The sequence below is a fragment of the Pollachius pollachius genome (assembly GCF_949987615.1).
Source record: "Pollachius pollachius genome assembly, chromosome: 8".
Taxonomy (NCBI): Eukaryota; Metazoa; Chordata; class Actinopteri; order Gadiformes; family Gadidae; genus Pollachius; species Pollachius pollachius.
This window is the reverse complement of record NC_136941.1, coordinates 7,904,970-7,930,756: the sequence shown is the minus strand read 5'-3', so window position 1 is coordinate 7,930,756 and position 25,787 is coordinate 7,904,970. Positions and strand designations below refer to the sequence as shown.

The following is a 25,787-nucleotide window of genomic DNA, read 5'->3' as shown; positions in this document are numbered from 1 at the left end:
TACAATTTTTTGGGGGGGTTATTTGTAGTTTTATTCTGTAACTCCTAACTTATTTGGTTCATAATTTGTAGTGCTTTATTGCTTATTAACTTTTGTAAAGTTGAACTGTGGAACCGCGACAAACGCAAGTTGCTTTTGTCCTTCCTTTCTACCCGTGTTTTGGGCATTACGGACCACCGTAGCACATCTACCACGGTCTTGTTTTCAAATTGTTCACATGGATGTAAAAACAACGTGCCTAATATAATCAAATATTGCTTGGTTTCCATAATGGCAACAATGAATGTCCAACCAACGAACCCGAACAACCCAATAGTGTTCTTTGATGTGACCATTGGAGGACAGGTGAGTGAAACAAGGCGGAAGGTCGAGGAAGTAACGTTTAAGTTCAGACTGGCTACGCTGCGTTCAGCTAACGTTAGCATCATGTGTTTACTGTTAAGCTAGACTGATTTTATGGTAAGAACAAGGCAAACGCAAAACCTGCAAGTGTGAAAGTTTGAAAGCTATATTCAAAGCAAAGCCCAAGTTAGTATCTGATAAGGGCTGTAATGGGACTGTTTACCTGCTGAAAGCTAACTTACAATAGCTAACTTGGCCCACGTTAAGTATTTTCCAACGTTTAATATGCATGCACTTTTTTATTTTCTGTACGACATTCTTGACGTTTCGTTGGTTTGTGTTCCTTATATTTGAGTTTATTTTTGTAGTTTCCTTTTAACGTGGACGTTGTGCTGCTTTAAGTGCCCACATCAATTACCGACTTTTATTCACGATTTGCAAACGTAAGGGTGAATGGATTTGAGCCATTGTATACTCATATCTTATTATTCTCATTATTCAGATTCCTTTATGCTTAATAAGTAGACGATTGAGCAGTAAAGGTTGTGAAGGATTAAATTAAGATGGCATGGTTATCGTTTCACTCTTCAATTAATCAAATTATTGATTTGGATGGCTTGGATGGTACTGATGGGGCCCGCCATCAGTACATTTTTCTGAAATGTTTAGACACTACATAAAAAAACTAAAGAAATGACCTACTTTGAAAGACAACATTTAATTTTTAATAAAATACAATCTTTATTTCATTCATTTTTATACAACAATAATAATAAAATTGAAACTCATAGTATACAAAACAGACATTGATATTTCCAACCATTTGACCCACCCACTAGATGGTGTTGGTCGTTATATCTATCCAATATTGTCTTATCGCAGGCTTCTGTTTGCGTGGAGACATTGATCTCTGGAATGTTTTTCCTGGGGTTGTCAAAGTTCATCCCTTTATGGTTCAGATGTTCGAATTTAAAAACAATGGTGGATCGTGAAGTGCGTCGTACGAGCATCGTACAGTTTTCACACCGTTTCCCGAAAGCATCGTTAGTAACGAACGTCGTGAAAACGCTCGTAGCTAACGAGGACTCCATGGGTACTCGTTAGTGTTGACTCGTTCGCGAACGAATCAGTTCGAATGAACGAGTCGTTAAGACGAACGAACTGAACTGGTTCCTCTCTCTCTCGTTCGTCTCGGTCGCCTCGTTCGTATCGTTCGTCTCGTTCGCCTCGTTCGTTCTCAGACTCGACTCTTCCCAGACCCCACTAGTCGATGACTCGCTGACAGTTCGTTCACTCACTGTGTGAGTGGTGAGGAGGGACCGACTGAGAGACGTCACAACTCACGACAGCCAGCCAATCATATGCTGTTCTAGGACTGAGTCTAGGACGCTCTCGTTGAATTTTTAGTCAATGAGAGACAGAAATCAACAGGTTTAATGGGGAAAAAACAAATGGGCTTAGTGAGCGAGCTATCTATTATTCACATTGGCCATCTGTTGCATGGACGTATTTAAAGGATGCATTGTACATATTTATAATTCGAAATTCGTCCCAGCCTTTATACCACATTTTTCACAACCTACCAGCTCTCGTTGTGAAGACTAGTCACCGCGCAATTCGTTTCAATGGAAATCACGACAGTATACTTTCAACATAAAGTGTACATATTTATCATTTGAAATTCGTCCCAGCCTTTATACCAGAAACTCTAGAGTCTATAGTGTAGCGACCCTGGAACATTTAAAGAGTTTGTGTGTTATGTGTTGCATTGTATTTCGTTGTCAGTTATGCCAGTTGTTCTCTGTGCATGCATTGGATGTTCTTCTTGTCAATCAGTGTGGGGGGCGAATCATCAGGTCAGCTGGGGGAGGGCCTTGGGAGAACAGGAGGATGGGGGCTTGCACGTTGAAGGGACCGGGTTGGGGGGTTGCCCGGGTAACCGGTTGTTGTTAGTGTGGCTTTTTGCCATTGGTTACGGGTTTTCAGTGACCTGGTTTGTCACCGGCGAGGTCATTACAATAGCGTATAACTGCGTTGTCTGATGACAGTTTAATGCATTTTTCACAATTAACCAGCTCTCGTTTTGAAGGCAGTGTTAATTTTGGCAGCTAGATTTAGTCTTTGGCTGCACAGGGTTCTCTTTATGGGAGCCTAAAACACCCGGGACACCCACCATCATTGCTAAATCAAGTATTAGTTTGCTGATATGTTAAACATCCAATAATCAACTACACCCCCCATCCCGCTGCGTTTGGTTAAAGTTGTAATGTTGACGTATGAGAATGAGAACGAGGGAGGCGCTGAGTCTGAGCCGTTCATTCCATGATTCTACCGGAAACTCGACTGAACCGGAAACTCGACTGAACGAACGAACGAACGAGTGGCTGAGTCTGACTGACTCAGAGAACCGTGTATGATTCGATTCACCGCTACCGGAAACTCGACTGAACGAACGAACGAACGATTCGCGAACGACTCCTCTTGGCGAACTGGTTTGCAGAAACAAATCACTAAATCCAACCCTAGTACTCGTAGGATGCCAAGAGTGTCGTTAGCCTACTATAGCCCCAGTGGCGTCACCAGTGGACATTCCGTGTATTGGATGTGTTTTATTAAAACACATCCAATACCACGGAATGCCCAGCTGGCGCAATTCGCAACCTAAAACAGTGGTTACCGCCGATATATTACTCATAGACTACTGTTAGATTTAAACAGCAAAGATAGAGACATGTAAGAAGTCAACAACAACATAATTTATTGCAGCAATTTAAAATTCCAAAAATACATGCGCAGCCGAAATGTACCGATCAAACGCCACGTCACAAGGCATATAATAAAATCAAATGATTCCATTACTCTTGTGTGGGAGGTCACTTTCGAGCTGCTCTTGCTGTCTCCCTCTGATTTTAATTCAACCATCGTGGTTAAAATGTCCTCATATTGATCAATGACAGAAGACATAGGCTACTGTAGACATGCATCATGCTGAGACCAGCGGGTGTCGGATAATTTCTGCAGGCGTTTTTTGTTGCGATTGTTTGCATTAAGCCCTGTAGGCGCTTCGGTGAGGCTGTGATGAAGTTCACTATTTATTGGACCGTGTCTAGACAGTAACGAACATCCCTGACCATAGTTAATTGCGTCTGTAGTCTACACTCAGACGTGAACTCATTATTATTATGCGAAGATCCACCGTTATCGGGAAACGAGGCCCAGGACGGTACGGTTAATAGTTAAGGGGAAATTTTTAAAAAACTGCTTGTTTGTCAACAACAGAAAATGGCAGTAGATCAGAAGCAATGAAAACACCAATAAACCTGGTTGTGGCATTTGCATTTCTGAATTCCCAGACAGGAGTTGTTGAAAGAGTAGCAGTGTTTCCCCTAGCACTGTATGGTTAAGGCGGCCGCCTTAACAAGGCGGCCCCGCCTTGAAGTTATGCGGTGTTTCCGGTTTTGGTAGATATTCTACCAAAGAAACCTCATTCTTGTGAGGGGATGCGGCTTTCAAAAGGATTTGAAGTTCATTTATATAGTGACTTATAGTCTAGACTGTTGATACGATCATTTGTACAACATTTTTACACTTTAAAACCACAAACTATACAAGTTTTTTCATTGGTCGAACACAAATATTTAGTGAAAGAAAGTGAAATCCCTCCCATCACCCAGAAATGCCCCGTTCACCTAGATTTGAGTTTGTCAACCATCAGACTTTAGATATGAATATGAAGTGAGACGAGTGGTGACCTCACACCACTTGGTCAAACTGATGGGAGACTGTGTTCATAGGGCCTTCTGATGGGTTCCATTTGGTTGTCTTGAAGTTCTCCTGACATACACGTGTTCCCCTGCTCAAATGCAAGTATGTGCGCCACATACAAATATTGTCTGGGAGACGATTATACTGTCCTGACTCTGCACTCTTCAACCAGAACACAACACCCACTAATAAGCTGTTGGTGCATTCCATCCAAAGCAGGTTGACCACAATGTATGCTGGAATCCCCAAGCCCAAGAGCACAAAGATCACAGATATGAAGAGGTAGGGCAGCCATACTGAAGCAAAGCCCAGCATAAAGCTGACACAGAGAGATGGCGGCTGCTGGGTTGTCTCGACTAGGGTCTTTGCCGCGGCATCTTCCTGAGCATCCTGGCCGCCGGTATTGCGCAGTAGATCACTCTTCTGGATGTGAGGTGGTTTGTCTCTCTGATCAGCCAACCTGTTGGCCCTTCTGTACCATGCAGGGATGCTGGTGTAGTGTGGCAGCAATGCACAAATTGTCACTATAAGTAGACTAATAACAAAGACATTGACCGTGCCGCTCTCCTGCACTTCACACACTAGAGCCTTCAAACCTCCAAAATATTCAATTTCCCTCTGGCTGCTCCTCGTCGTCTCATAGGAATACACTGCAGCCACAAGCCAAACCAGCAAGGTCATTGCTGTGTTTCTTAGCAGCATATTGACAGGCCTTTGATTAGCCAAACACCTGTCATGGAATAAGTAGTCCAAGAGGCCCAGGCCCAGCATCGGCAGTGGCAGCATGGAGAAGACAGTAGAGAAGTGGGCCAAGAGAAAACAGACTGACACGGGGGACTTCAATGGGCTGAGGAACCACACCATGGTCATGGCTAACAACATGACCGCGTCCGCCAGGACGATGGACAGGCCACACAAACTTGGGAAGAAGGTGTGCAGTCTATGCCAGCAGATGTACAGGATGGTGGTGTCCATGCCAAACTTGAACAGAATGAGGAACAGGTACCGCAATGTGTTGTTCATGTGGTTGTGGTCTTCCTTCCATTCTTCTATGATGCTCAACATTTTTAGACCTTAAGTGTCCTGGGCATTTGGCGCTTCAGCAGACTGTTGGAGAAGAGGATGTTGGTTAAAAACCACAGAAATCATGCATGGATTGGTGCTGTTTTACTTCTCACCAAGCTCTCCAAGAGCGACCTGACAGGCATTGAATAAGACAGTTTAAAGGGACTGCATTAGGGGTGGGAATCTCTTGGTACCTCACGATTCGATTCCAATTATGAGGTCAACGATTCGATTCTAAAACGATGTATCGATGGATCTCGATGCCACAAAAAATTGTATGTACATTTCCATGTGTGATTTTCAAAAATATATATATACGTCTGAGTTTGTTACTCAGTTTGCTAATCACTTCCTACTTTTGTGATGATCATTAAAGACATCAACAGATGAATTAACTTATCTAATATTTTATTAGAGAAAAAGCTTATGTCACAAATATGACTTTCTATGGACAATGCAATAATCAATGCAGCTTGCATTACAACACAACATGGAAGTATGTAAAAAAATAGGGTTCAGTTTTCTTTCTAATCTTTCTTTTCTATGTCATTAAAGAAAAAGCTGCTCTTGAATTAGGAGGTCTTGCGTCTGGCTGTGAGTTTGCGTGCATGCTATGCGTAGGCTTAATCGCAATCGTGTCAAGACAAATCAGATTGGCCAATACAAACTGAAGATTAATTAAATTATTTTAAAATTACAAAAATGATCCCTCTGGCGAAAAGAATGTGGCAGCAGTGCGAACAAATTTAAAAAAATATATATATATACTAATTTGCATCGAGACGGAATCGTTCTGGAGATAATCGCGATGCATCAAAGAATCGATTATTTTTACCAACCCTAAACTACATTTGTACATTCATAATTCACTTAAAATTGCAAGTGGATAGGGATTTGCAAGGGATACTTTGCATATCTATTATTCACAATGACAATTGAGTTGAATAGTTATAATAGGCCATTTAACTTAAACCACAACAGTAAAGTACCATAGTCTTTCCCTCGTGACAATCAATTGCCTGCGTCCTTGGCTGTTATCCAAGTTCCGCCCGCAATACAGGATATCTGTTCATAATTATTGAAAAATATATATATTTGCGATCTCCAACCGGTGAGTCCTTCTTAAAAAAACAAACACTGTCTTAACATACCCCACACCACAGGATAACCTTGCAAAAATAAAAATTGGTAAAACAATTTTTTATGGGCTTTTCTTACCAGAGTCGGGCAGGAAATCGGGCTTACGTTAATTATCCTGCAGTATGTACCCAGCATTAGCAGTGCACTTTTAGATTTGTACAACCCACTGGATCTCTCTACCTGCTAAGTTCTCTGTTGCTGCTTGGACAGATGGCTGTCTCCCTCTCTCTCCTGCTTTGCAATGCTAGTGCTTGCTGCTCTCTGCTCTGATCTGCCTACATGCACATCTGACCTGCATGTAGGCTCATGGCAGGTGAGAAACAACCTGCACAACCTGTTATTTTGCTGCTTACTAGAGGAACCACCCAGCTCTTTGCATAACAATTGGTATCAGCCCCCACTTTTTCAAGAACCTCAGACTTGCAGCATATTTTTTTTAATTATTGAATTGAGTAAATTGTTCTGTTTTTTGGGCTCTTTCAACACCTCCTCTGTGAACGCAAGGCTGCGTACTGCCCTGCGTCATGCGGTTGGATGCTCTTATTGCTCATCTGTCAATATTTGGTGCCTTTTTTTGGCGCTGCTCTTGTCAGACGCACTTTCTTATGACATTACATCTTCCTTGCGTTGATTGTACTTGTTTGAGAATCCAACAATCAATTCTGAACTTAAAATTGGTGGTGTGGTCAAAGCTACGGACATTCAACAAGATTGAATATAATACAAATAGCGACATTGTCATACCTGTTGATACGCGAATGGTGGGCCTATGTTGTGATGTTTAGATTCCCATTTCGGCTAGAGGACGAAATAAAACGGTGTGCAATGCTTCCCCTACTGGGCTTCACAGTGGGGATGTTTCAGCTTCGCAGTGGGGAAACATGAGGGACAATAAGTATGCTGCGGACACACACACACACACACACACACACACACACACACACACACACACACACAGTGTCGTGACAGGCTGGCACCAGCACACTCGTCCTGTTTTTCCTGTTAACGTTCTCAGTACTGTATAGGGCCAACGGTAGGGAAAAATTATGGAATCATGCTTGATTATGGAAAGAAAATCATAATTCCGATTTATTTTGGTCAATAATCAAATCACGATTATTCAAACGATTATTTTTGAGTTTGAAAACATGATGTATTTATTCACCTCGACTCTGCATAGAAACCAATGCACAGCCACCATTGAATGTTGTACGTCCTGGCACTTATTACATTGCACTTATTCAAGGTACTTAATTGTGTAGCATCTACAGTAGCTGCTATCATTGCTTTACATGGGGAATGGGTTAGCCTAGCAATTGTAATACTTGCACTTGGTTCTAGGAACATCTTTACTGTACCGACAGCAATATATTGTTTCACTTCTTATGACAAATGTACTTAATGTAACAAATGCACTTATTGTAAGTCGCTTTGGATAAAAGCGTCTGCTAAATGCCCTAAATGTAAATGTAAATATTCAGCATGTCTCTCCCAAAAAACACTTAGTAACTGAGAACTTTGAAATTTCGCCTCAAAAAAATACACAAAATAGTCAAAAAGAAAATGGTCAAATCTAAAATAATGGACAGATATGTATCCACCCTGCACTTTCTATAAAACATTCAAGAAATAATAATAATCGAAAACTCGATTAGATCAGTTTTGTGATTGTTTGACGCTAAAATTGAGATCGGAATTAGATTAATCGCCCAGCCTTATCCTACGGACACACTTTCCTATTGTGCGCTGTAACTAGAGACATGTCTTTGGCCAGACATCATAATGCGCATTGTGTATTGTCTTGAAAATATGTCAACCTGAACCCTTTTGTTGTTTCAGGACGTGGGCAGAGTGAAGATAGAACTGTTTGCCGATATCGTTCCCAAGACTGCAGAGAACTTCAGGTAGTTTTACAAAATGTACAGGATAGGTTCTGAACCTGTGTAACGTCGGTTTCTCAGTGAAGAACTGAACGACGTGCTTTTTATCTTCTAAAGAAGGCCTGGAAACAGAAGAAAACAGACAAGATGTCTTCATAAAGTTGGTGGTGTTGGTCTTTACAGGCTCTCTGTCTCATGGCAACACCGCTCTCTTGTACTATATCAAAATAATTATTTTTTACCTAAAGAACACAATTATTTCTTAAACATAACAAAACAAATACATACAGTAATCATATAAACTAATAAACAACCGCATTAATATAAACTGAAATACAAGATTGCTCTTTATATATTACACTTTGGAGCATACCTGGAAACAGAAGACAACAGATAAGATGTCTTCATAAAGTTGGTTGTGTTGGTCTTTACAGGCTCTGCATGTATTAAAACAAAATTAAATGCATTTACCTTCCAATGCAGTAACATTACTGTGATAGCATAACAAACTTTTAAGCTAGTTAGCTTGCACATGGTCTGATGAAAATAATAAACGTTTCATTAGTAAATAAAATTATTCCAAAATCATCACAATGCATGCTAAAACAAATGATACACACACTGCATTAAAATATACCACCTAAATTATCTCTTTCTCCTTAAACAAAATACAATACAGGGAGAACTGTTACTATGCACATACCTCTGTCTCACGGCAACACTGCTCTAAAGAGGTACTGCCACACGCAACAGACAAAACACACCAGACCTGTAGCACACCACAACTCCACAAGAGGCTCTATTAGAAATAATACAATCTTAGGCTGCTTAACTCTGGCAAAACTCACACATAATACAAAACTATTTCTAACTCTGTTACACCTGAAGGTGTCTTAAAATAACCCCTGATTTATTTGTTAAACTCTAAGCCTCAAAATTTAACCCAGGGTCCTTTTCTGCATGAAAACAGATCAAATAAGCCCGGACATTTTTTTTCGTTGATCAACCAATGCTAACATCCCAAATGGCTAACAGTGCATTGACTAGGGGCGTTGCACTGAATGCTTCCAAATCTGAATTTTTCGCCTGGCTTATTTGATCTGCTTTCATGCAGAGAAACTGTGCAATTTTCGCAAGACCTACACGTTGTTTGGTATTGCATTGTAACTTATAATTCTTGTGTCCGTTGCAGGCAGTTTTGCACAGGCGAATTCAGGTGAGCTGAGCTCTCGTATATAAAACGTTTACGATGTTAACAATTAAACCACACATGCTAGTGACTGATTGATCATGTTGATTAACATTGTCTTTGCACATTGTATTTGCATTGCACTACCCCATTTAAATAAACATCAGCAGCAGATGGCTCTGAGAAGGAACTGCTGATAAGAAATACTATCCATAAGAAACGCATGTGGGCTACTTTGAATACATCCTCATAAAGGGTTGACTGTTGCACTTTGTACCTGCTCAACATTAACAGGTGTCTGTTGGTCAAAGGCAAGGCTTGGCAGTTTAGCTTATTAACCCGGACAAACCCACTTTGTCCACAGAAAGATATTATGTTAATTTCCTTCCCACAGCCATACCCCTTGAATTTGGCAGTCATTTTGTTAGTTCAGGCAATTACTGGTAACTCAGGTGTAAATAACATTTTCCATATTATCAAGTATGTGTGTTGAACCCTTCTTGGTTTTATCTTTTTTTTGTGTTACAGAAAAGATGGAGTCCCTATCGGCTACAAAGGCTGCACATTCCACCGGTACAGTATTCGTTTTGTTGGGCACACCCTTTATTATTCCAATGATAATTAGTAACTGAATGTACAAATGTAAGTATGTTGGTGTTCACCATGCAGTCAGTTCACCATGCAGAGCAGTGGTTCCCAACCTGGGGGGCGCCAGAGAGCCAAGGGGGGGCGTGAAGCCTCTGACGGCTAGAGGCAAATTGACGTCTGAGCAGTGCCGCAATTTCAGAATGTAGTAAATGCAGCAGCGGTGCGCCCGTGCCTGACTTTATGACAGCTCATCCGAGCTTGAAAGAACTATTTTAGATCTCACGGATCTGACCCCGCGATTGAAAATAGACCTGTCGCTAAGTCATGCCCCCCTTCGTTACCATGACGAACTCGGACAAACAAACAGACTCAATAACAAAAACGTATGGAAAAATGTCAGCTGACAGTATATCAAAGCAGGTTTTGGGCGAAAAAGGATTTAATTTCTTCCAGGATCAATCGAAAGGGACTACATTAGGCTATGGAGAGGTATGCTCAAAACTTTTAAACAAATGCGATTAACTATTTACATGTGCAAAAACGCCAACATATTCTTTATTTTGCTGACCACTTGTTTTTTCACCCCGACAAAAGCCTCCTAACGACAGTTCCTCTGCGTCTCTCACGTAGATCTTACCATATTTCAACGTCATCTTCTCTCACATGATCAGCTCGCGGTTTCACTTTCCCTCCAGTTAGAACTGCTCATGATGATAATGCTGTGTTGTCTCTGTGGAGACAGCGCAGCATTAACACCTCTACCCAAGCCCCCCCCCCCGGAACCGCGGATCCGTCGCATTTACATCAGAAGGAAAACCAATAAACCGCAAATGTGTGTAGGGTCCGGGAGGTTAAATTGGGGTGCTAGCTCAAGCAACCTAATCGCAAACCTAAGTTAGGCTACTTTTTAGCGTGATGCTGTTGCGGCTCTCAGCTGTGCCAGAGCGTTCATAGTTGCTAGGGAAACCACCTGACGTCGCCGCCCGGTGCAGCAGTGTGAACTGCCCAGTTTTTAGAAGCAAGGAGTCGCAAGTTGCAAGTCGTTGCAAGGCAAATCTTTGGTCTTAACTGGGCTTAAGAGCGGAGCTCAGCGACAGGTCAGTCCCATCAATTCGCAAATGCATTATTGCCATTCAGCGCACTTGTCACCATCAAAATAAAAGCGTGCAACAGACTGGAGGTGCACAACGACTTTAGACTGGCTGTCACTCATATTACACCTGACATTCCAGCCCTGGCTGTGGGTATGCAAGCCCAAGGTTCACATTAATGAATGTAGGCCTATTAATACCATGCACTGTAAGCCACGAAAATAACACATTCATTAAATAAAGGCACAAAAAATTGAAATGTATGTTATGGGGGGGGGGGGTGTATTCCATCAGAAGTGAATTATGAGGGCCAACCCTCCTAAATAAACAAGCTGGACATCAAGTTAGAATTCTGCTTTCCTTTGCTGTGCCTCTGTTTCATAATGGGAGCTCAACCTATCTTCATTTGCTACCCATAGGGTTATAAAGGACTTCATGATCCAGGGTGGCGACTTTGTGAACGTGAGTATATGGTGCTTTTCCTTTGATCCATTTATGTGGTGTTTTTAGCTATGCAGCCTTTCTCTAACTCTTAAATGGGTCGTATAGAGTTGCAAAGTGGGCGGAGCGAAAGAGAGTCTTTGTTTCCAAATGTAAAATAACCCATTAATTTCCCTCAAGAACAGTTTCCACCTTTTTACGGCTTTGGAGCCGTTATTTGTATAACGTAAATGCACATGAAACGCTTATCGATGAATCTTACTACAAACAGTTGTAAACTAGTATGATAAATTCATGATTTATTAAGGTCAAAGTACAAGATGTCTGTCGGTATGATTACTACTAGTTCCATGGAGCATGGTGTTAATAATTGAGCAGTCACAGGGCGTTGTGTTTTTTTTATCCACTCCTAAGCTTAAAACACCTGGAAAACATGTAATGCCAACGCAGTACACTTAAAAAAATAAAACGTTAAAAATCAATATGCAGTTAATGCAGAGTAACCATAAATCTGGAGTACGTGGGTATACTTTTTTCTGTTCTCTTTTAGATAAAGAACTGTGGATCCATTATAGTTTCAGGCTTTCTGCTACTAATATATAACTATGGTACTTTATATAAAATATCATATTTAACATACAACAATATTGTCATAGGAGAGACTTGAGACAACTGCCCATATCAACGAATACAAATATACTTTCATTTTGTTACCTTTTATGTAGGCCTTTTTTTTAACAAAAGTTGGACGCTATATTGTCCCAGAAATAATTGTTTTAAATGATATTCTTGTAATTTTATGCCACTGATAAAATTATAATATAATGGTATACTAATGCAAGAAACATTAGAGCAAGAGCTTTACTTTTAATTATTAGACATTTTAATTGGTATGTCAAAATGTTTAAGTTTAAGATATAAGTATAAACAACAATTAGAACGAGGTAACATGTTTGACATGTCAAAGTCAGTTAAGGTCTCCTTCTTTAAAATAATATCTGGCCACAACACAAAGGTTTTCCATTTACAGGTTCTTCACTTACCTTCTTCTCTCTGTAAAGTGTGGTGAAAGTGTGCTTGATGGGATAGAAGCACATATAGATATAGTATCCATTAGCAGCTGAACTGAAAGGGACAACTGCGCGCCCTTGTTGCCAAATAATTACGGTTCGCTGCTTGGCTCCTATTGTTTCTGTAACATTTTTTTTTTCCCTCAAATTCTGTAAAAGTCATACTGCAGCCTATACCGTAAGTCGAAAACTCTTGAGATTTTCAGGTATGGTTACCAATAACCCCCTCTACCCATAAACCCAAATTTGTGGTACTGCACCCAAAGGTGGCGCTATTGTAAAAAATCATGAATTAGGCTTATTTCTCCTCACCAGATTGAGCTGGACTCAAAATTCTTTCAGAATATTAATCTCTAGAATCAGACACATTTATAAAACCAATCTTATGCCCTAAAAATGTATACTTTTCCCACAATTTTATATTAAAGCTAAACACAATAAAAAGATTCACAGGCTACAAAAATTCACCAAAATCGCCACATACAATCTTGAGACCAAGCCTCACAAAAATAATCGAACAAAATTTGTTTTACTTTGTTCCATTTGAGATATATTGGCCAATAAGTTGGAGCAGTTAGCCCATTTTTCATATATGACCAATTTGTTATTGTATAAAAAAAAATACAACTATTATTAGGTGGATACCAATACCCCCCACTACTAATAAACCCAAATTGTGGTACTGCATCCAAAGGTGGCGCTATTTAGAAGAATTATGAACTAGCCTTATTTCTCCTTATGAGATTGACCTGGACTCAAAGTTCTTTTATCATATTAATCTCTAAAATCAGATGCATCTTTTTCACCCTGGTCTTCTGCTCTAAAAATGTTTACTTTTCCCACAATTTCATAGAAAAGCCAAACGTCCACAGTCTCAACCCATTTAGCTTATATGACCATTTTGTTATTGTATAACTACCATACGGCTATCATTAGGTGGATACCATTAACGGTGCACATTTTCAGATCTGTTCTCTTTTAAGAAAGCCCTTAATTCTCTTGTGAAATGTGTGCTTGGAGTTTTCTTAATGTTGTTTGCTTATCAATCGACATTTTCACACTGTGAATGAGGCTTCATGCAGTACAGGAATGTCAGTGGCTCAACGGGATAATGCTGTGTACTGGTGATCCTTAGGTTGAGAGTTCAAATCCTGATTAGAGCATTATGAACAAGCAAAACCCGACATTCTGTCATTGCCACTCATTTAAGAACATTAACATTAACATTTAAGTAACACAACATTGAACAGCACCTGAAATTCAACATTTGTTTATTCAGCAATCAACATTCCGGCTCATTAGTTTTCAAGAATCTGACTGCAAAGACACAGTATGGCATTAAGGGGAACTTCTTCGTTAACCATTTTTCCTTCATAATGAACTCTGTCATATTTATATTTCTTGTGTTAGTGTTCTTGACAACAAATTTTATTTCCCCAGAATCTCAAAGATTTTTCAGGTATTTGCTTTAAAGAAAGCCCTTAATTCATTTGGGAAATGTTTGCTTGGAGTTTTCTGGATGTTGTGTGCTTATCAATAGACATTTTAACCATGTGAATGACATTTCAGGTTTGTCAGTGGCTCAATGGGATAATGCCTTGTACTGGTGATCCTTAGTTTGAGAGTTTGAATCTCGATTAGACAATTATGAATAAGCTGAACATGACATTCGGCCATTGCTCTGCAGCCCAGTCACCTGAAAGCCGAGGCACAGTATGGCATTAAGGGGAACATCAACATCTTTCCTTCATAATTATGTCGTATTTATATATCTTCCATTAGTGTGTTCTTGACTTTTCATTTTGCTCGGACCCCGTTAATCACCGCTTGCGGTTATATTTCAGCTTATTTTCTGAAAATATAACATGTAAAGTGTATTTAAAAAAAGAAATATAAACAATGAATTGAGGCATTATGCCTTTTGAACATTAACACATAAATATGCTATAGACTAAGTTTTAATAAGCTAACATTTGCTCAAAAACACAAAACCCACCTTAAAACAACAGCCAGGTGACCATGAGATCAAAAGCACAGATGCATCAACAGGCCATATCTGCTGGCAAATCTGTATATCAAATGTTATGATTCCAAGGCATAAACACCAACAGGTTTATTTTGGTGTTCAGTTTCCGAGCGGAGAACACCAACAGGTTTACCTTGTTACAGAAAAAGGCACATTTATATACGTACTACCCTGGCTATTAGAGGAAATCTTCTATGGTTATCGTGCCACCGCATCAAGGGCTCAGACGATCCTTGGTCATATCTGCATCAGCCTGCCCTCTTTTTGGTACATATACAGCCTGGTCAGGGCCGGCGCTCGGCATAGGCGACCTAGGTGATTGCCTAGGGCGACTGCCTAGGGCGACAAATGCGTTGGGGGCGCCCTCTGGTGGCGCCCTTAATTAGTCAATTAAAATATACGAAACAAACGGAGAAGGGAGGGGGCGCGGGAGCAATTGCTAGGGCGCCCCGAAACCGTCACCATAGCAATTTCTGTTTTGTTTCCCATTGTTTGGCTACAACCTATGGGAAAGAGACTATTGGTATTTTTTTGCCTATATATCAACATAATTCATCTAATGCTACTTTATACATTTCCATTATTTATATAATGGAAAAATAACAACTCTTTCAATGATCTTTAAATTAACTGAGGTATTTTGTCTAGCATATGAGCTCCACTTTCAATTACTCACCAGCACTAGACTGTGTTTGGTGAGGTTGGCTTCAGTCTGTGCTTTCCTAAGGTCCCTCTCCTTTAGCCGGCTCAGGTTGAAGGGGTTGCCCCAATCCTTGTCACTGTCCAAACCATGTGAAACAACCAAATTGAGGTTGTGGTCAAGGCAACTAATCCTTGGCCGGCCAAGATTTTGTAGTGCATCCACAATGCATGCACCAATGTCTATACAGGCCATTTTGAACTAATCGTGATTAAGGAGACTTCGGCAAGTAACTCAGCAGTGTAGTGATGGGGTATGGATCTGGACTCTTTTGAACACATTGAATACAGAGTCCAGTCAGTTATTCAACATATGGTGTGCATGTATATGTTTACATATTTGAGCTTGTCCACATATGTCTAGTGGAAGAGTATAAGGATATTTTATCCCTTCAGAATGTCATCTTTCACTTAGTTGTACAAGGCTGGGATTCAAGTTTGGGAGATGTAAGTTTGCTTTGGCAATTCATACTTCTTGTCAACGGTTAGCAGCATATTTTCAGATGCTAGTTTTTCCGGCATTTCTTTGGCTATATGTAGGGATGCACCGATTGTGAAATTCTGGGCCGATAACGATGTTTAAAATAACAATTTGGGAGATAGCCGATGCCGATACCGATGTTTCTTTGTTTTTGTTGTTGTTATTTATTCCCCCTTTAGTGCCAGGGAAACAAACCCTAACCCCCCACGCACGCACGCAGAAACGCACCTTGTATACACGCACACACAATGACACAGGGGGAGGCTTTCATGATTTGTATGAAATCAATCTGTTTATTTCAACAATTGCGCCATCAACATTCAATATCAAAATTATTTCAATGTGGGCTTAGGTAGATAGGCCTACATGCGCCGAAAACAGAGCACTATTTATTTTACTGAACACAGCCTGCATGACGGTGAACTAGACACGTCTTTAGCATATGGAAACTACGGCCAAAAAAATAACTTCACACGGTGTCTTTTTACAATTTAATTTTTACCAGCATTCGTAGTGTTGATCAGCTGAGAAATAGTCCGCCAAAGTCGTTGACGTCACTTAGCAACCGAGGACGCTGGGGTTGACCGGACTACTTGCGGAGTGGTACAACAGAAAAAAATAGATCCACTTTCCTTGACAGCGGTCATTATATGCTTAGCAACAGTGAATTATCAAAAAAATATTCAGCACCGGAAGTTGTGAAGGCCCAAGCAAGTGAACAACAGCATTGAGAAGAGCCGTGTAATGAATAACGATAGTCACATTCATTATTCGATTTTATATGTGACTCAGACTATTCGACTATTCCACGATTGTTGATCGTTGTTGTCTACTATACAACTGCCTACTCAATGAGAAGAGTTCAGTACTTACAAAGCCCAACAAAACAACAAACTGCATATTGCTGATCCTTCTCCGAGACAGTGAAATACTCCCAAACGACCAACATTTTCTTTCACTTTTACTTTTTATTTTATTACGTCATCATGCCAGAGGCGTGTCCAGCCAGCGGCTGTTATGGGTGGTAATATTATTAGCCTACCACCTGTTGCATCTTCTCCGAAACTGCAAGTCAGACCACAAATAACCAACACAACATTTAGCCAGTGCAAAATTGATATGAATTGATATATATATTAATTCCCATATAACTTTGTCAACATTCACATCTATTAATTCATTGGAATTCCCATACCAAAATCAGATTTGACCACAAAACAAATTTTAAACATAAAAAAAACGACTTGTTGTAAGGAGAAAAAACGATATGACAGGATATGGCACAGATTATATACATAAGTCCATACACATGGATGATTTTACTGAAGGTAACTTTGTCTTGCTCTTGGAGAGGCCTAGATGCTTGCTTCCCTTTCAGGTTCCCCAGCAACCCTGACCCTGTTCCTCTGGTCTTTCTCTTTTTATAGGGGGATGGCACTGGCGTGTGCAGCATCTACAGGGGTCCGTTTGCGGATGAAAACTTCAAAGTGAAGCAGTCTTCCCCAGGTCTCCTGTCCATGGTGAGTAATGGGAACATTAACCCTGGATAACACGGATGTTCCCTCTGTATGGAATTATTTTCTTCATTGGTCTTCACTTTGATGGTTGACCAGCTGCTTATAAAGGCAGATGAGGGGGGCTTCCCAAATTTTCCTATTTCTCCTTCACTATACCCTCAGCGGGCAATGGGCAATTGAGAACATCTGAAGATCAGGAAGCAGTTGGACCCATGATTCGCAATACAATATAATTACTATTGGAACACACCCACAGTGCTCAGTTCTTGTGTGCAGTTTTCATATGGGGGGGCTTGATTTTTTTTTGCCCATTTCTGCAGGCGAACAGTGGTCCCGGAACAAATGGCTGTCAGTTTTTTATCACGTGTACCAAATGTGACTGGCTAGATGGAAAACACGTGGTTTTTGGTGAGTATGAAAATGGGCTTCAATATTATATCATAAATGTATTGTCGATGTCAATATTTCAAGTGTTGTTTTTTTACTTTACTTTACTACTTTACTCTTTTAGGCAAAGTGGTCGATGGCTTACTGGTCATGAGGAAGATTGAGGTAAAAAGAGGCTATACATTTTTTATGTTTAATTTCATGAGGATTAAACATCTGAAACAAAATGTTTATATTGATGAAAAATAATTTTCAACAGTAAAGCCTTTCGTGATGATCAGTCATACATATGAAACATCTTGAAGGCCGTGGCAAAGAAATGTATATAAGCGACTAACTTTTCTTTCTTTTTTCTAAATCATACAAATGGTGTTGGTGGTATCATGCTAAATTGAATTCAAACAATGTATTCAGGTTGTGTTGATGGACCAGTGAACTTGTGGAAGTGTTGAACCTGCAATAACTCTTCCTATAAATCTTTGATGCCCCTCAGAACTTTCCCACGGGACCCAACAACAAACCCAAACTGCCAATCGTCGTAGCGCAGTGTGGGGAGATGTAATCATTCCTGTCAACGGAACCATGCCAAGCCTTTTTTTCTTGGCATACATTTTCCACAAGTGATTGATTTTTTTATTGTTTGTTTTTTCGTAATTCTCAGCAGTGTATGATAGAGTTGGGATATCCTTTGGTTATTTATAATAATCACACTAGATTCACAATAGATTTGGTTTGTTTGTGGTTGCATTCCTGCACACAGATATAATGGTTACAATCTTGGGTCACATAGGTTAACACACGTGGAACCATCTGAAATAATAAAAATTGATGTGTACCGATTTGCTTTGTCCATGTCTATTTTGTTGCCAGCCTGACATGGGAAATTATTTTTATAACTCCTGTGTATAAACTTAATTGTGATAATAAAGTGATTCCACATTTTTATAAACCTCTTGTTCGATTTATTTCTTGAAGTGACTATCACAACATTATCATGTATGTCTCTGTGTATTGTATACTATAATCTTAGGTGGAATAATCCCCCTTAATTACCTTGTTTTCAATTATATTCGCCTTTTTATTTCGTGTATTTTCCTGTCTTCAAAAAACTGATTTTGTCTTCAGGTAAATATTATATAGGTATTACAATAAATATCGTTGGGGACTTAAAATGCATTGAGAGTTAACTAACTTATTACAACACATCACTCTTTCCCATTGTTTTTCTCTTGCCATCGTCCAGTGATATATTGATTGGATTGATTGGAATACACCCATTGCGGAGCATGTGCACATGTCGGGAGGCTTGGAGTCAGTCTTACCAGAGCTAGGCACCCTCAAACTCCCGAGAGTCAGCAGTGGGCGAACCGGCTCCTCACGCCTCAGGAACACTCTGAACGCCAAGCCGCTCCTCAGCTCAACTTATGGTTGACACTTCTCCCAGCACCGGTGCGAGGACCCTAGCCTTACCCCTCCCCCGCACTCCGTCGCCATGGACCCTGTTCCTCCGGTACAAAAGAATCCTTTCACAGTCACCCACTGTTCTCATGCAGAGGACGGAAGGGTGCGTTTTTTTCTTATTTCATGGTGGGGGTGGGATTCATGAGTAGCTGTAGTGGGGTCAATGCTAAAGCTAGGCATTGTGCAAGAGTTAGGGCTGCTCCGCCATTAGCATTGAGCTTCCACACATCCACCAGTGCCAGCAGGGAATTAGCATGACAATGTGTTTGGCTTGGCTTGCTCAGTCTGGCTCTGTCTGCTCTATGTTATTGGAATTTGAGTCTCACAATTTAGAGACCAAGTGTAATGGCTGCATTACCCAAGGGTACCCCTGGCTCTCCCCCTCTGCGCCATACACTCTCCCCTCCGCTCGCTCACGAAACATAAACCACCTTTCGTCACCTGGGCTGTGTGTAAATTATGACTTTAAAGGCGTAGGTTACTCAGTATGTCTTTGATATAGGTAATCAATTCAATGCAATTGGATTCTATGTGAATTGTAACCGAAGTGTTTGTGTTGATTTATTATTTTTAAACAAAGATATAATTAACATGACAAATGAAACTGTCTCCGCTAGATGAAGTGGCCTGCCCTAGTGGAGTGACTTAAAGGCAATTAGGTTTGTATTGATTAGAAACTCAAAGGCCTTGTTTGTTACTCACCCCTAAATCAAAAATCTGTATTGATGTATTCATTCACACAATAGTGTTATTTGATATTCAAATACATGATTCAAAACAAACGTGTGGGTTCAGTGCAGAATTCAATATGTATGGATATTATTTTATAATGCAATTCATTCGAATCCTCCAAAACTTGAATCATTATATCTATATCTATCTATATATATCTATATAGATATACAGACACACACACACACACACACACACACACACACACACACACACACACACACACACACACACACACACACACACACACACACACACAAACTTGTATTGGAACCTTCGTATGGCTCAAGTACAGAGCCCGAAAGACTGGAGATGCCTGTTTTGGTGCTCTCATTTCCCCGAAATCGCAACGCACACTGAAATAAATTTGTGCCACATAGCCAGTGGGCATGAATCACTGAGAAACAAATATGAACACACCCATAGTTGATCATAAGTATCTTGGAAATTACAGTAGAAACGGTACCGGACCGGTGAACCGTTGCGTACCAATCCACATCAAGGATGGGACGAGTGCCTAACCTACACAATAGCAACCATGTATCATCGAAATAGACTATGCAAAGCTTCTATTTATCACAGAAAATGTTTCATGTTTTTTCTCGCTGGTCTGTCTTTGTGGGCGGCCACTACGTGAGAGTGATTTCTTTGTAGCCAATGGGGATAACCTCGGGATAACTGAGGACTCGGTTAACCAATCGAAGGACCAGTTGGAGGAGCGTTGGACCAAGCAGCCAATTCCACCAACGGCTGGGCGGGCTCGCGACCGGGAATAGTCCCTCGCACTGTTTCTCATTCTGCCCAGTTCGATCGGCAACGGGAGCGGAGAGAGGAAAGCAGAGAGCCCGAAGGCAGTAGCCCCCACCACCGCCGGCCCAGGTTACCATCTAGCACCGGGAAACACACTAGAGAGTCACCGCCGGCACAAGCCATTACCAACCAGTAACCATGAGCAGTGAGGCCGAAACACAACAGCAACCACCGCAGCCCGCTGCCGAGGAGGAGAGACCCTCCAGCCCGGCGGCCGAGGCGTCCGCGGCGGACAAGAAGGTCATCGGTAAGATAGCTGCAAAACGGATAAGTAGCTAACTGCTTGTGGCCTCGGGAAAACCCGTCGGATCTACTCTTCCACTCCGATTCCCGGTTATTCTGGTTAGCCACAAGTTAACAGCGAACGAGATCATTAGTTAACACGATCGTTGGTTAACCCAGCCGAGAGATTCTGGAGTATGCCTTTGGATGGGTCACTATCTGGATGGAGTTACCCCGGACAGTCATCGTTATTGCACATTAATCATCACGTTCACCGGAAACAAAGCATCGACTTACAAAAAAGCCTTCTTTAATCGAGGGAAGGCCTTAGTAGTCGGGGTACCGGCTGATCAACGACGGACTCAACATGACAGTTGGACGATCTGTCTTGTTCTCCAAACCGTCGCACGCCGACACACGGGTTCTGGGACAGGTGGAAACAAGCGAAACAGTGGAAAGACATCCCGACCATTGTTTAGAACCAACGTTAACGGGGAACTATAAATATAGATGATAAAAGGCCATTCATCCGCTGTTTCAAAGATGCCGGTCCGATGGCCTCCTTTCAGCAGCCTCCATTTCGGGCTATGTCGCCTTTGCCCCCGGGCTCTGTTTGAGTCCATGCGGACGACCCCGTCAGGCGCTTGGTGACATCTGTGTTATTTGTTTATTCTGGTTTGTTTGCTATCACCTAGAGGTATTTGAGACTAGTTGCTTTTTTAAGCACGTCTATGTGCTACTTATATCGGTAGCTAATGTTAGCTGCTAGGCTTCGTGGTCCCTTTGTTCGGCGAGTGCCTAGCAGGGTGATTTCCAGGTTCCATCGACAGTTCCGTAGACACCTTACTTGTGTGATCGAAATCGCGGCTGTGTTTACTGGGGGTGGTTGTTTCACCAACTAGTAATTGATCCAGAAATTTCTTTGCCAATTAATCGCATCTTCATTTGGTCGATTTTCAGCAGTGCTTGGTTTATAGCTAACGAGACTAGCCGCGTTAGCTCGCCGGGCTGGATGCATAACTGCACCCAAAATGTCCGCCTTGGTATTTTGCGGATTTTCTTTTGTTGCTTAAATAATCGTAAAATTTCTCATGTCGGCCATGCCACTGCCACTGTCGTATGTGTTCGCCGCTGAACAGACATGGGGATAATGTTGATGGGCGACGCAATACAGCAGTTTCTACATATTGGCTGCGTTCCAACCACATGGTGGAGACCCTGTTAGCAGCTCCGCTAGCAGCTTGGCTAGGCTCCTAGATCGCCTGCGTCGAGGCGCACGCCGCCACCACGTGGAACAGCCGCGCTTGAAACCAATGCTGAACTGGTGCAGTAGGCATTGAGAAACGAATTGAATTCAATGATTCACTTGTGGCATACCGCATGAGACGTGTTGAAAAAATTTAAATAGGTGTTGCTTCCGATTGTTCATACATATTTCATTCAGTAGATTAAACTGGGACACAGGGCCCAAGGAACCTGTCCGATAACCGCATGCCATTAATACATTTGGATCAAGTCTCACGCCCTAAGCAGCTGGTATGGAACACTCCTCGACATCTATTAAAAGACTTGACAGTTGGGTTGTTAAATTTAACTTCAGCATTATCTCTGGACACGAGCAGCTCCGTTTCATAAGGAATGCATGCAATTTCTGTACCGTGTTATAATTCTTTATTTAGGATTTTATGCTGGCTAGGTCACACAAGACTGACATTATAATATTTTGTCTCTACAGCAACAAAAGTCTTGGGCACAGTCAAATGGTTCAACGTCAGGAATGGATACGGTTTTATCAACAGGCAAGTCAACTCTCCCCTACTGCCCATTCGTGGATGTGTGTGTTCAATCCTATTATGTCTGATTTGCTTACAAAGCAGTGCAGGAGATTTGTCTGCAGCTTTGTTGCGTGCACGTCTAAATTATTCTGAACGCATGCTGGTATAGTAGCAATCTGCCAGTATTTACAATGTTGTAACCAGTGTTCCCGTGCATCCCCGCCCCCCCCAAAAAAATGCTCTCTCTAGGGATGATACGAAGGAGGACGTTTTTGTACACCAGGTAAGCGAGACTTGGCAGCAAAAGCATTATTCTTTACAAATAGTGCAGACAAGTTAGATTTTTCCTTTCAGTAGCATTACCTATTTGTGTACCGCATATTCTGATGCAAAGCCTTGTTTGTTTCAGACGGCCATAAAAAAGAACAACCCAAGGAAATACCTACGCAGTGTTGGAGATGGAGAAACTGTAGAGTTTGATGTGGTTGAAGGGGAGAAGGTGGGTTTCTTAACGGTTTAATCCATGCACCAGCAGCCCACTCCATACAGAGATATATTATTGGGGGATAATGGGATTAGAGGTACATCTAATCTCGGCTGCCAGTGCTTAAATGACTCTGAGGGGGGATGGGCACCCGAGACTAACCCCGTCGGCCCCCCCCCCTGTCTCCAGGGAGCAGAGGCGTCCAACGTCACCGGGCCCGGAGGCGTCCCCGTCCAGGGCAGCAAGTACGCCGCTGACCGCAACCGGTACAGGCGCTACCCCCGTAGGAGGGGCCCGCCACGCGACGGCGAGTACCCAGACAACTACCAGAGCGACGGCGAGGGGGAGCCTGGCAGCGGTAGCGGCGGCGGCGGCGAAGGAGGAGGAAGGGGAGGGGGAGGCGGAGGCGGCCGGAACAAGGGCAACCGGGACGGTGCAGACAGCGCCCCCGAGGGAGAGGTGCAGCCCCAGCAGCAGCAGCGCCGGCCCACGTACCCCGGCAGACGGCGCTACCCGCCATACTTTGTGAGTAGACGCTTCGGCCGCCGTACCCCAGCGCACCACGAGAGAGGCTGAGATGACCCGAGGTATGCCGTTGCAGGGCGGAGTCCCGAAGCAGGCAAACCACGGGGGGGGGGGGGGGGGTAGCTGGGCGGGGCACGGGAGCCACACCCACAAAAATAATAAAAAGGGCGAGATAGCCCGGCGACTCCACTCGTCCGATGACGTCATACTCAACCCTCTCGAACCACCCCCCACCCGCTCCCATCTGTCACGTGGTTCACGCGGTGCTTGGTGTATCGGGGCCCGACAGGCCCTTGTATTGTATCGGACGGTGCATGTGGTGTCCCGGGCCCTCCTTTCTGGAGAAACCATCCAATGGCATGCACATACAGTTTGTAGGGTTAAACGGAGAAGCGTGACTGCCTCTTACATGGTGTAAAAAACAAAATGATATGATATAATTTGACACGTATTGTTGGCCCTATAAAATAAATGTGTTTTTGAAGACACTCCCTAATCGTGACCTGATTAGGGAAGGTGCCTTCCTGGGCGTGGGCGGAACACACAGCAGTCGCCTGACGTGGAGCTCTTGTTTGCTTTCAGGGAGGAGAAGGTGACGAGAACCAGGGAGGTCCAGACCAGGGCAACAAACCAATGAGGCAGAACTACTACAGAGGCTTCCGACCAAGGTACTGACCCAGGGGTGCTTGTGGGAATGTCCCCCGTGGCTAGCACGGTAGAAAAGATGATGGGCCAATGTTTTGAGGCTCACTGTAAAAATACCAGAGGGACTCTTCCTAAAAGTGTAAATGACCCCCCTATTTCAGCTCAAATTCAAACCTAGTAGAGTGGAACATTAACTCATTGTTTGGATGGGAGACTGGCGGAAACATACTTTCACACTAGTCTCCTCTAAATAATATTGTTTTAGTAATGGTGGATAACTGTTGTATATCATGGAAGAGACTAGGTTTTTTTCCGCGCTCTGAACATGCTTCTCTTTAACTGCCTCGCAGCATGTTTCACAGTGTCCCCCTTCCACTGCACGGCCTCGTCTGTAGTCCCGTTGCGTTTGCCTGAATAATTTAGCATGCCGACGGAATGGAACTGATTACTGTTATTATTACTCCCCCCCCGTGCGCTGTTCCAACAGTCATCCCTCCCCCAGAGGTCCACCACGTCCCAGACCGGTGCGGGACGGCGAGGAGGACAAGGAGAACCAGGGAGGGGAGGGCAGCCAGGGCGGGGAGCCGCGCCAGCGACGCTACCGCCGCAACTTCAACTACCGCCGCAGACGCCCCCAGGCCGGAGGCAAGCCAGGAGAGGGCGAGGGCGAAGGCAAGGAGGCCAAGGCCGGTGGAGAGCCAGCCCCTGAGAAGACGTCCGCTCCCGAGCCCCAGCAGGGCGGGGCTGAGTAGGAACACCCGCCCACCGGCCCCCTCCATCTTTTTACCATCGTCCGGGTGAGTGGTCACCTGGGCGCTGACGTGTGTCGGGTTATGTACATGCCAAGACAAAGAGCCTTTTGAAAGGACGAGAAAGGGTGGAACCCATGGAATCTTTCTTTTGTCAACCGTGAATTATGCTTCATAAGTCAAACATTTGCCCTCGGGTGGATGGTTTAAGGTGGTGCTCTGAATGTACATCGGTTTTTTGGGGTAATTTAAGCTGTCGTTTTGCTATTTAATGGACTGCAGCTGTGTGCAGACTCCCCTAGTTAACAGTGATACTAATTTTGTCCCCTTTCTCTTGCAGTTTTTTTGTCAGCAAGAAAAGAAACATCAAAGATCTGAGCAATAAGAAACAGATTTGACTTGACTACCGTCACAAGCTTGCACCATGCATTCGACCAGATTTACCACCGATTTGCCTGCAGAATCTATGCAGACTTCTGTTTTTTTTTTCCATTATTTTTACGTGACAGCTACAAAAAAGTTTTGGGGAAACAAGCAGATGTTTTTCTAAATCGGTCCTAAGTTTTTACACCAAAAGGTTTTTAAGATGAAAAAATATTGTAATTTGATATCTGGTCAGTTTGACATTTTTAAATAACTTTTTATGTAATCAAACATTTTAACAAAATGCAAGCTCAAATAAAAGTCAAACAACTACATTCTT

General features: G+C 42.4%; 3 protein-coding genes across 4 annotated transcripts; 2 read left to right on the top strand and 1 right to left on the bottom strand.

Moving 5' to 3' along the window:
• The first annotated feature begins 182 nt into the window (after positions 1 to 182).
• On the top strand, positions 183 to 18,520 carry ppih (peptidylprolyl isomerase H (cyclophilin H)). Its single transcript, XM_079742040.1, has 9 exons — positions 183 to 345; positions 8,152 to 8,216; positions 9,385 to 9,408; positions 9,910 to 9,954; positions 11,480 to 11,522; positions 17,205 to 17,297; positions 17,615 to 17,702; positions 17,806 to 17,846; positions 18,175 to 18,520. The coding sequence occupies exons 1-9, from the start codon at positions 271 to 273 to the stop codon at positions 18,241 to 18,243; spliced, it is 543 nt and encodes a 180-aa protein (XP_079598166.1). The 5' UTR covers positions 183 to 270; the 3' UTR covers positions 18,244 to 18,520.
• Positions 3,084 to 7,181, bottom strand: LOC307079698 (uncharacterized protein). 2 transcript variants are annotated; one of them, XM_079742180.1, is made up of 2 exons: positions 7,057 to 7,181; positions 3,084 to 5,214 (listed from the first exon to the last, which is right to left on the bottom strand). In XM_079742180.1, the coding sequence occupies exon 2, from the start codon at positions 5,170 to 5,172 to the stop codon at positions 4,096 to 4,098; it is 1,077 nt and encodes a 358-aa protein (XP_079598306.1). In that variant the 5' UTR covers positions 5,173 to 5,214; positions 7,057 to 7,181; the 3' UTR covers positions 3,084 to 4,095. The 2 variants fall into 2 exon arrangements, with proteins under 2 accessions (XP_079598306.1, XP_079598305.1); XM_079742179.1 differs by lacking the exon at positions 7,057 to 7,181 and adding an exon at positions 6,391 to 6,600.
• A 2,150-nt stretch (positions 18,521 to 20,670) lies between the features above and the next one.
• On the top strand, positions 20,671 to 25,782 carry ybx1 (Y box binding protein 1). Its single transcript, XM_079741696.1, has 8 exons — positions 20,671 to 20,931; positions 22,642 to 22,705; positions 22,931 to 22,964; positions 23,091 to 23,180; positions 23,355 to 23,690; positions 24,273 to 24,358; positions 24,823 to 25,132; positions 25,425 to 25,782. Exons 1-7 carry the CDS (start codon positions 20,823 to 20,825, stop codon positions 25,085 to 25,087), a joined length of 984 nt encoding a protein of 327 aa, XP_079597822.1. The 5' UTR covers positions 20,671 to 20,822; the 3' UTR covers positions 25,088 to 25,132; positions 25,425 to 25,782.
• Positions 25,783 to 25,787: the final 5 nt, after the last annotated feature.

Excerpts from the sequence above, each read along its gene's own strand:
- ybx1 (XM_079741696.1), top strand. The coding sequence starts at position 20,823 with ATGAGCAGTGAGGCCGAAACACAACAGCAACCACCGCAGCCCGCTGCC. Across the intron at positions 20,932-22,641 it reads GGCGGACAAGAAGGTCATCG|CAACAAAAGTCTTGGGCACA; the intron begins GTAAGATAGCTG and ends TTGTCTCTACAG. Across the intron at positions 24,359-24,822 it reads TACAGAGGCTTCCGACCAAG|TCATCCCTCCCCCAGAGGTC; the intron begins GTACTGACCCAG and ends CTGTTCCAACAG.
- LOC307079698 (XM_079742180.1), bottom strand. The coding sequence starts at position 5,172 with ATGTTGAGCATCATAGAAGAATGGAAGGAAGACCACAACCACATGAAC.
- ppih (XM_079742040.1), top strand. The coding sequence starts at position 271 with ATGGCAACAATGAATGTCCAACCAACGAACCCGAACAACCCAATAGTG. Across the intron at positions 9,409-9,909 it reads TTTTGCACAGGCGAATTCAG|AAAAGATGGAGTCCCTATCG; the intron begins GTGAGCTGAGCT and ends TTTGTGTTACAG. Across the intron at positions 17,298-17,614 it reads CCCCAGGTCTCCTGTCCATG|GCGAACAGTGGTCCCGGAAC; the intron begins GTGAGTAATGGG and ends CCATTTCTGCAG.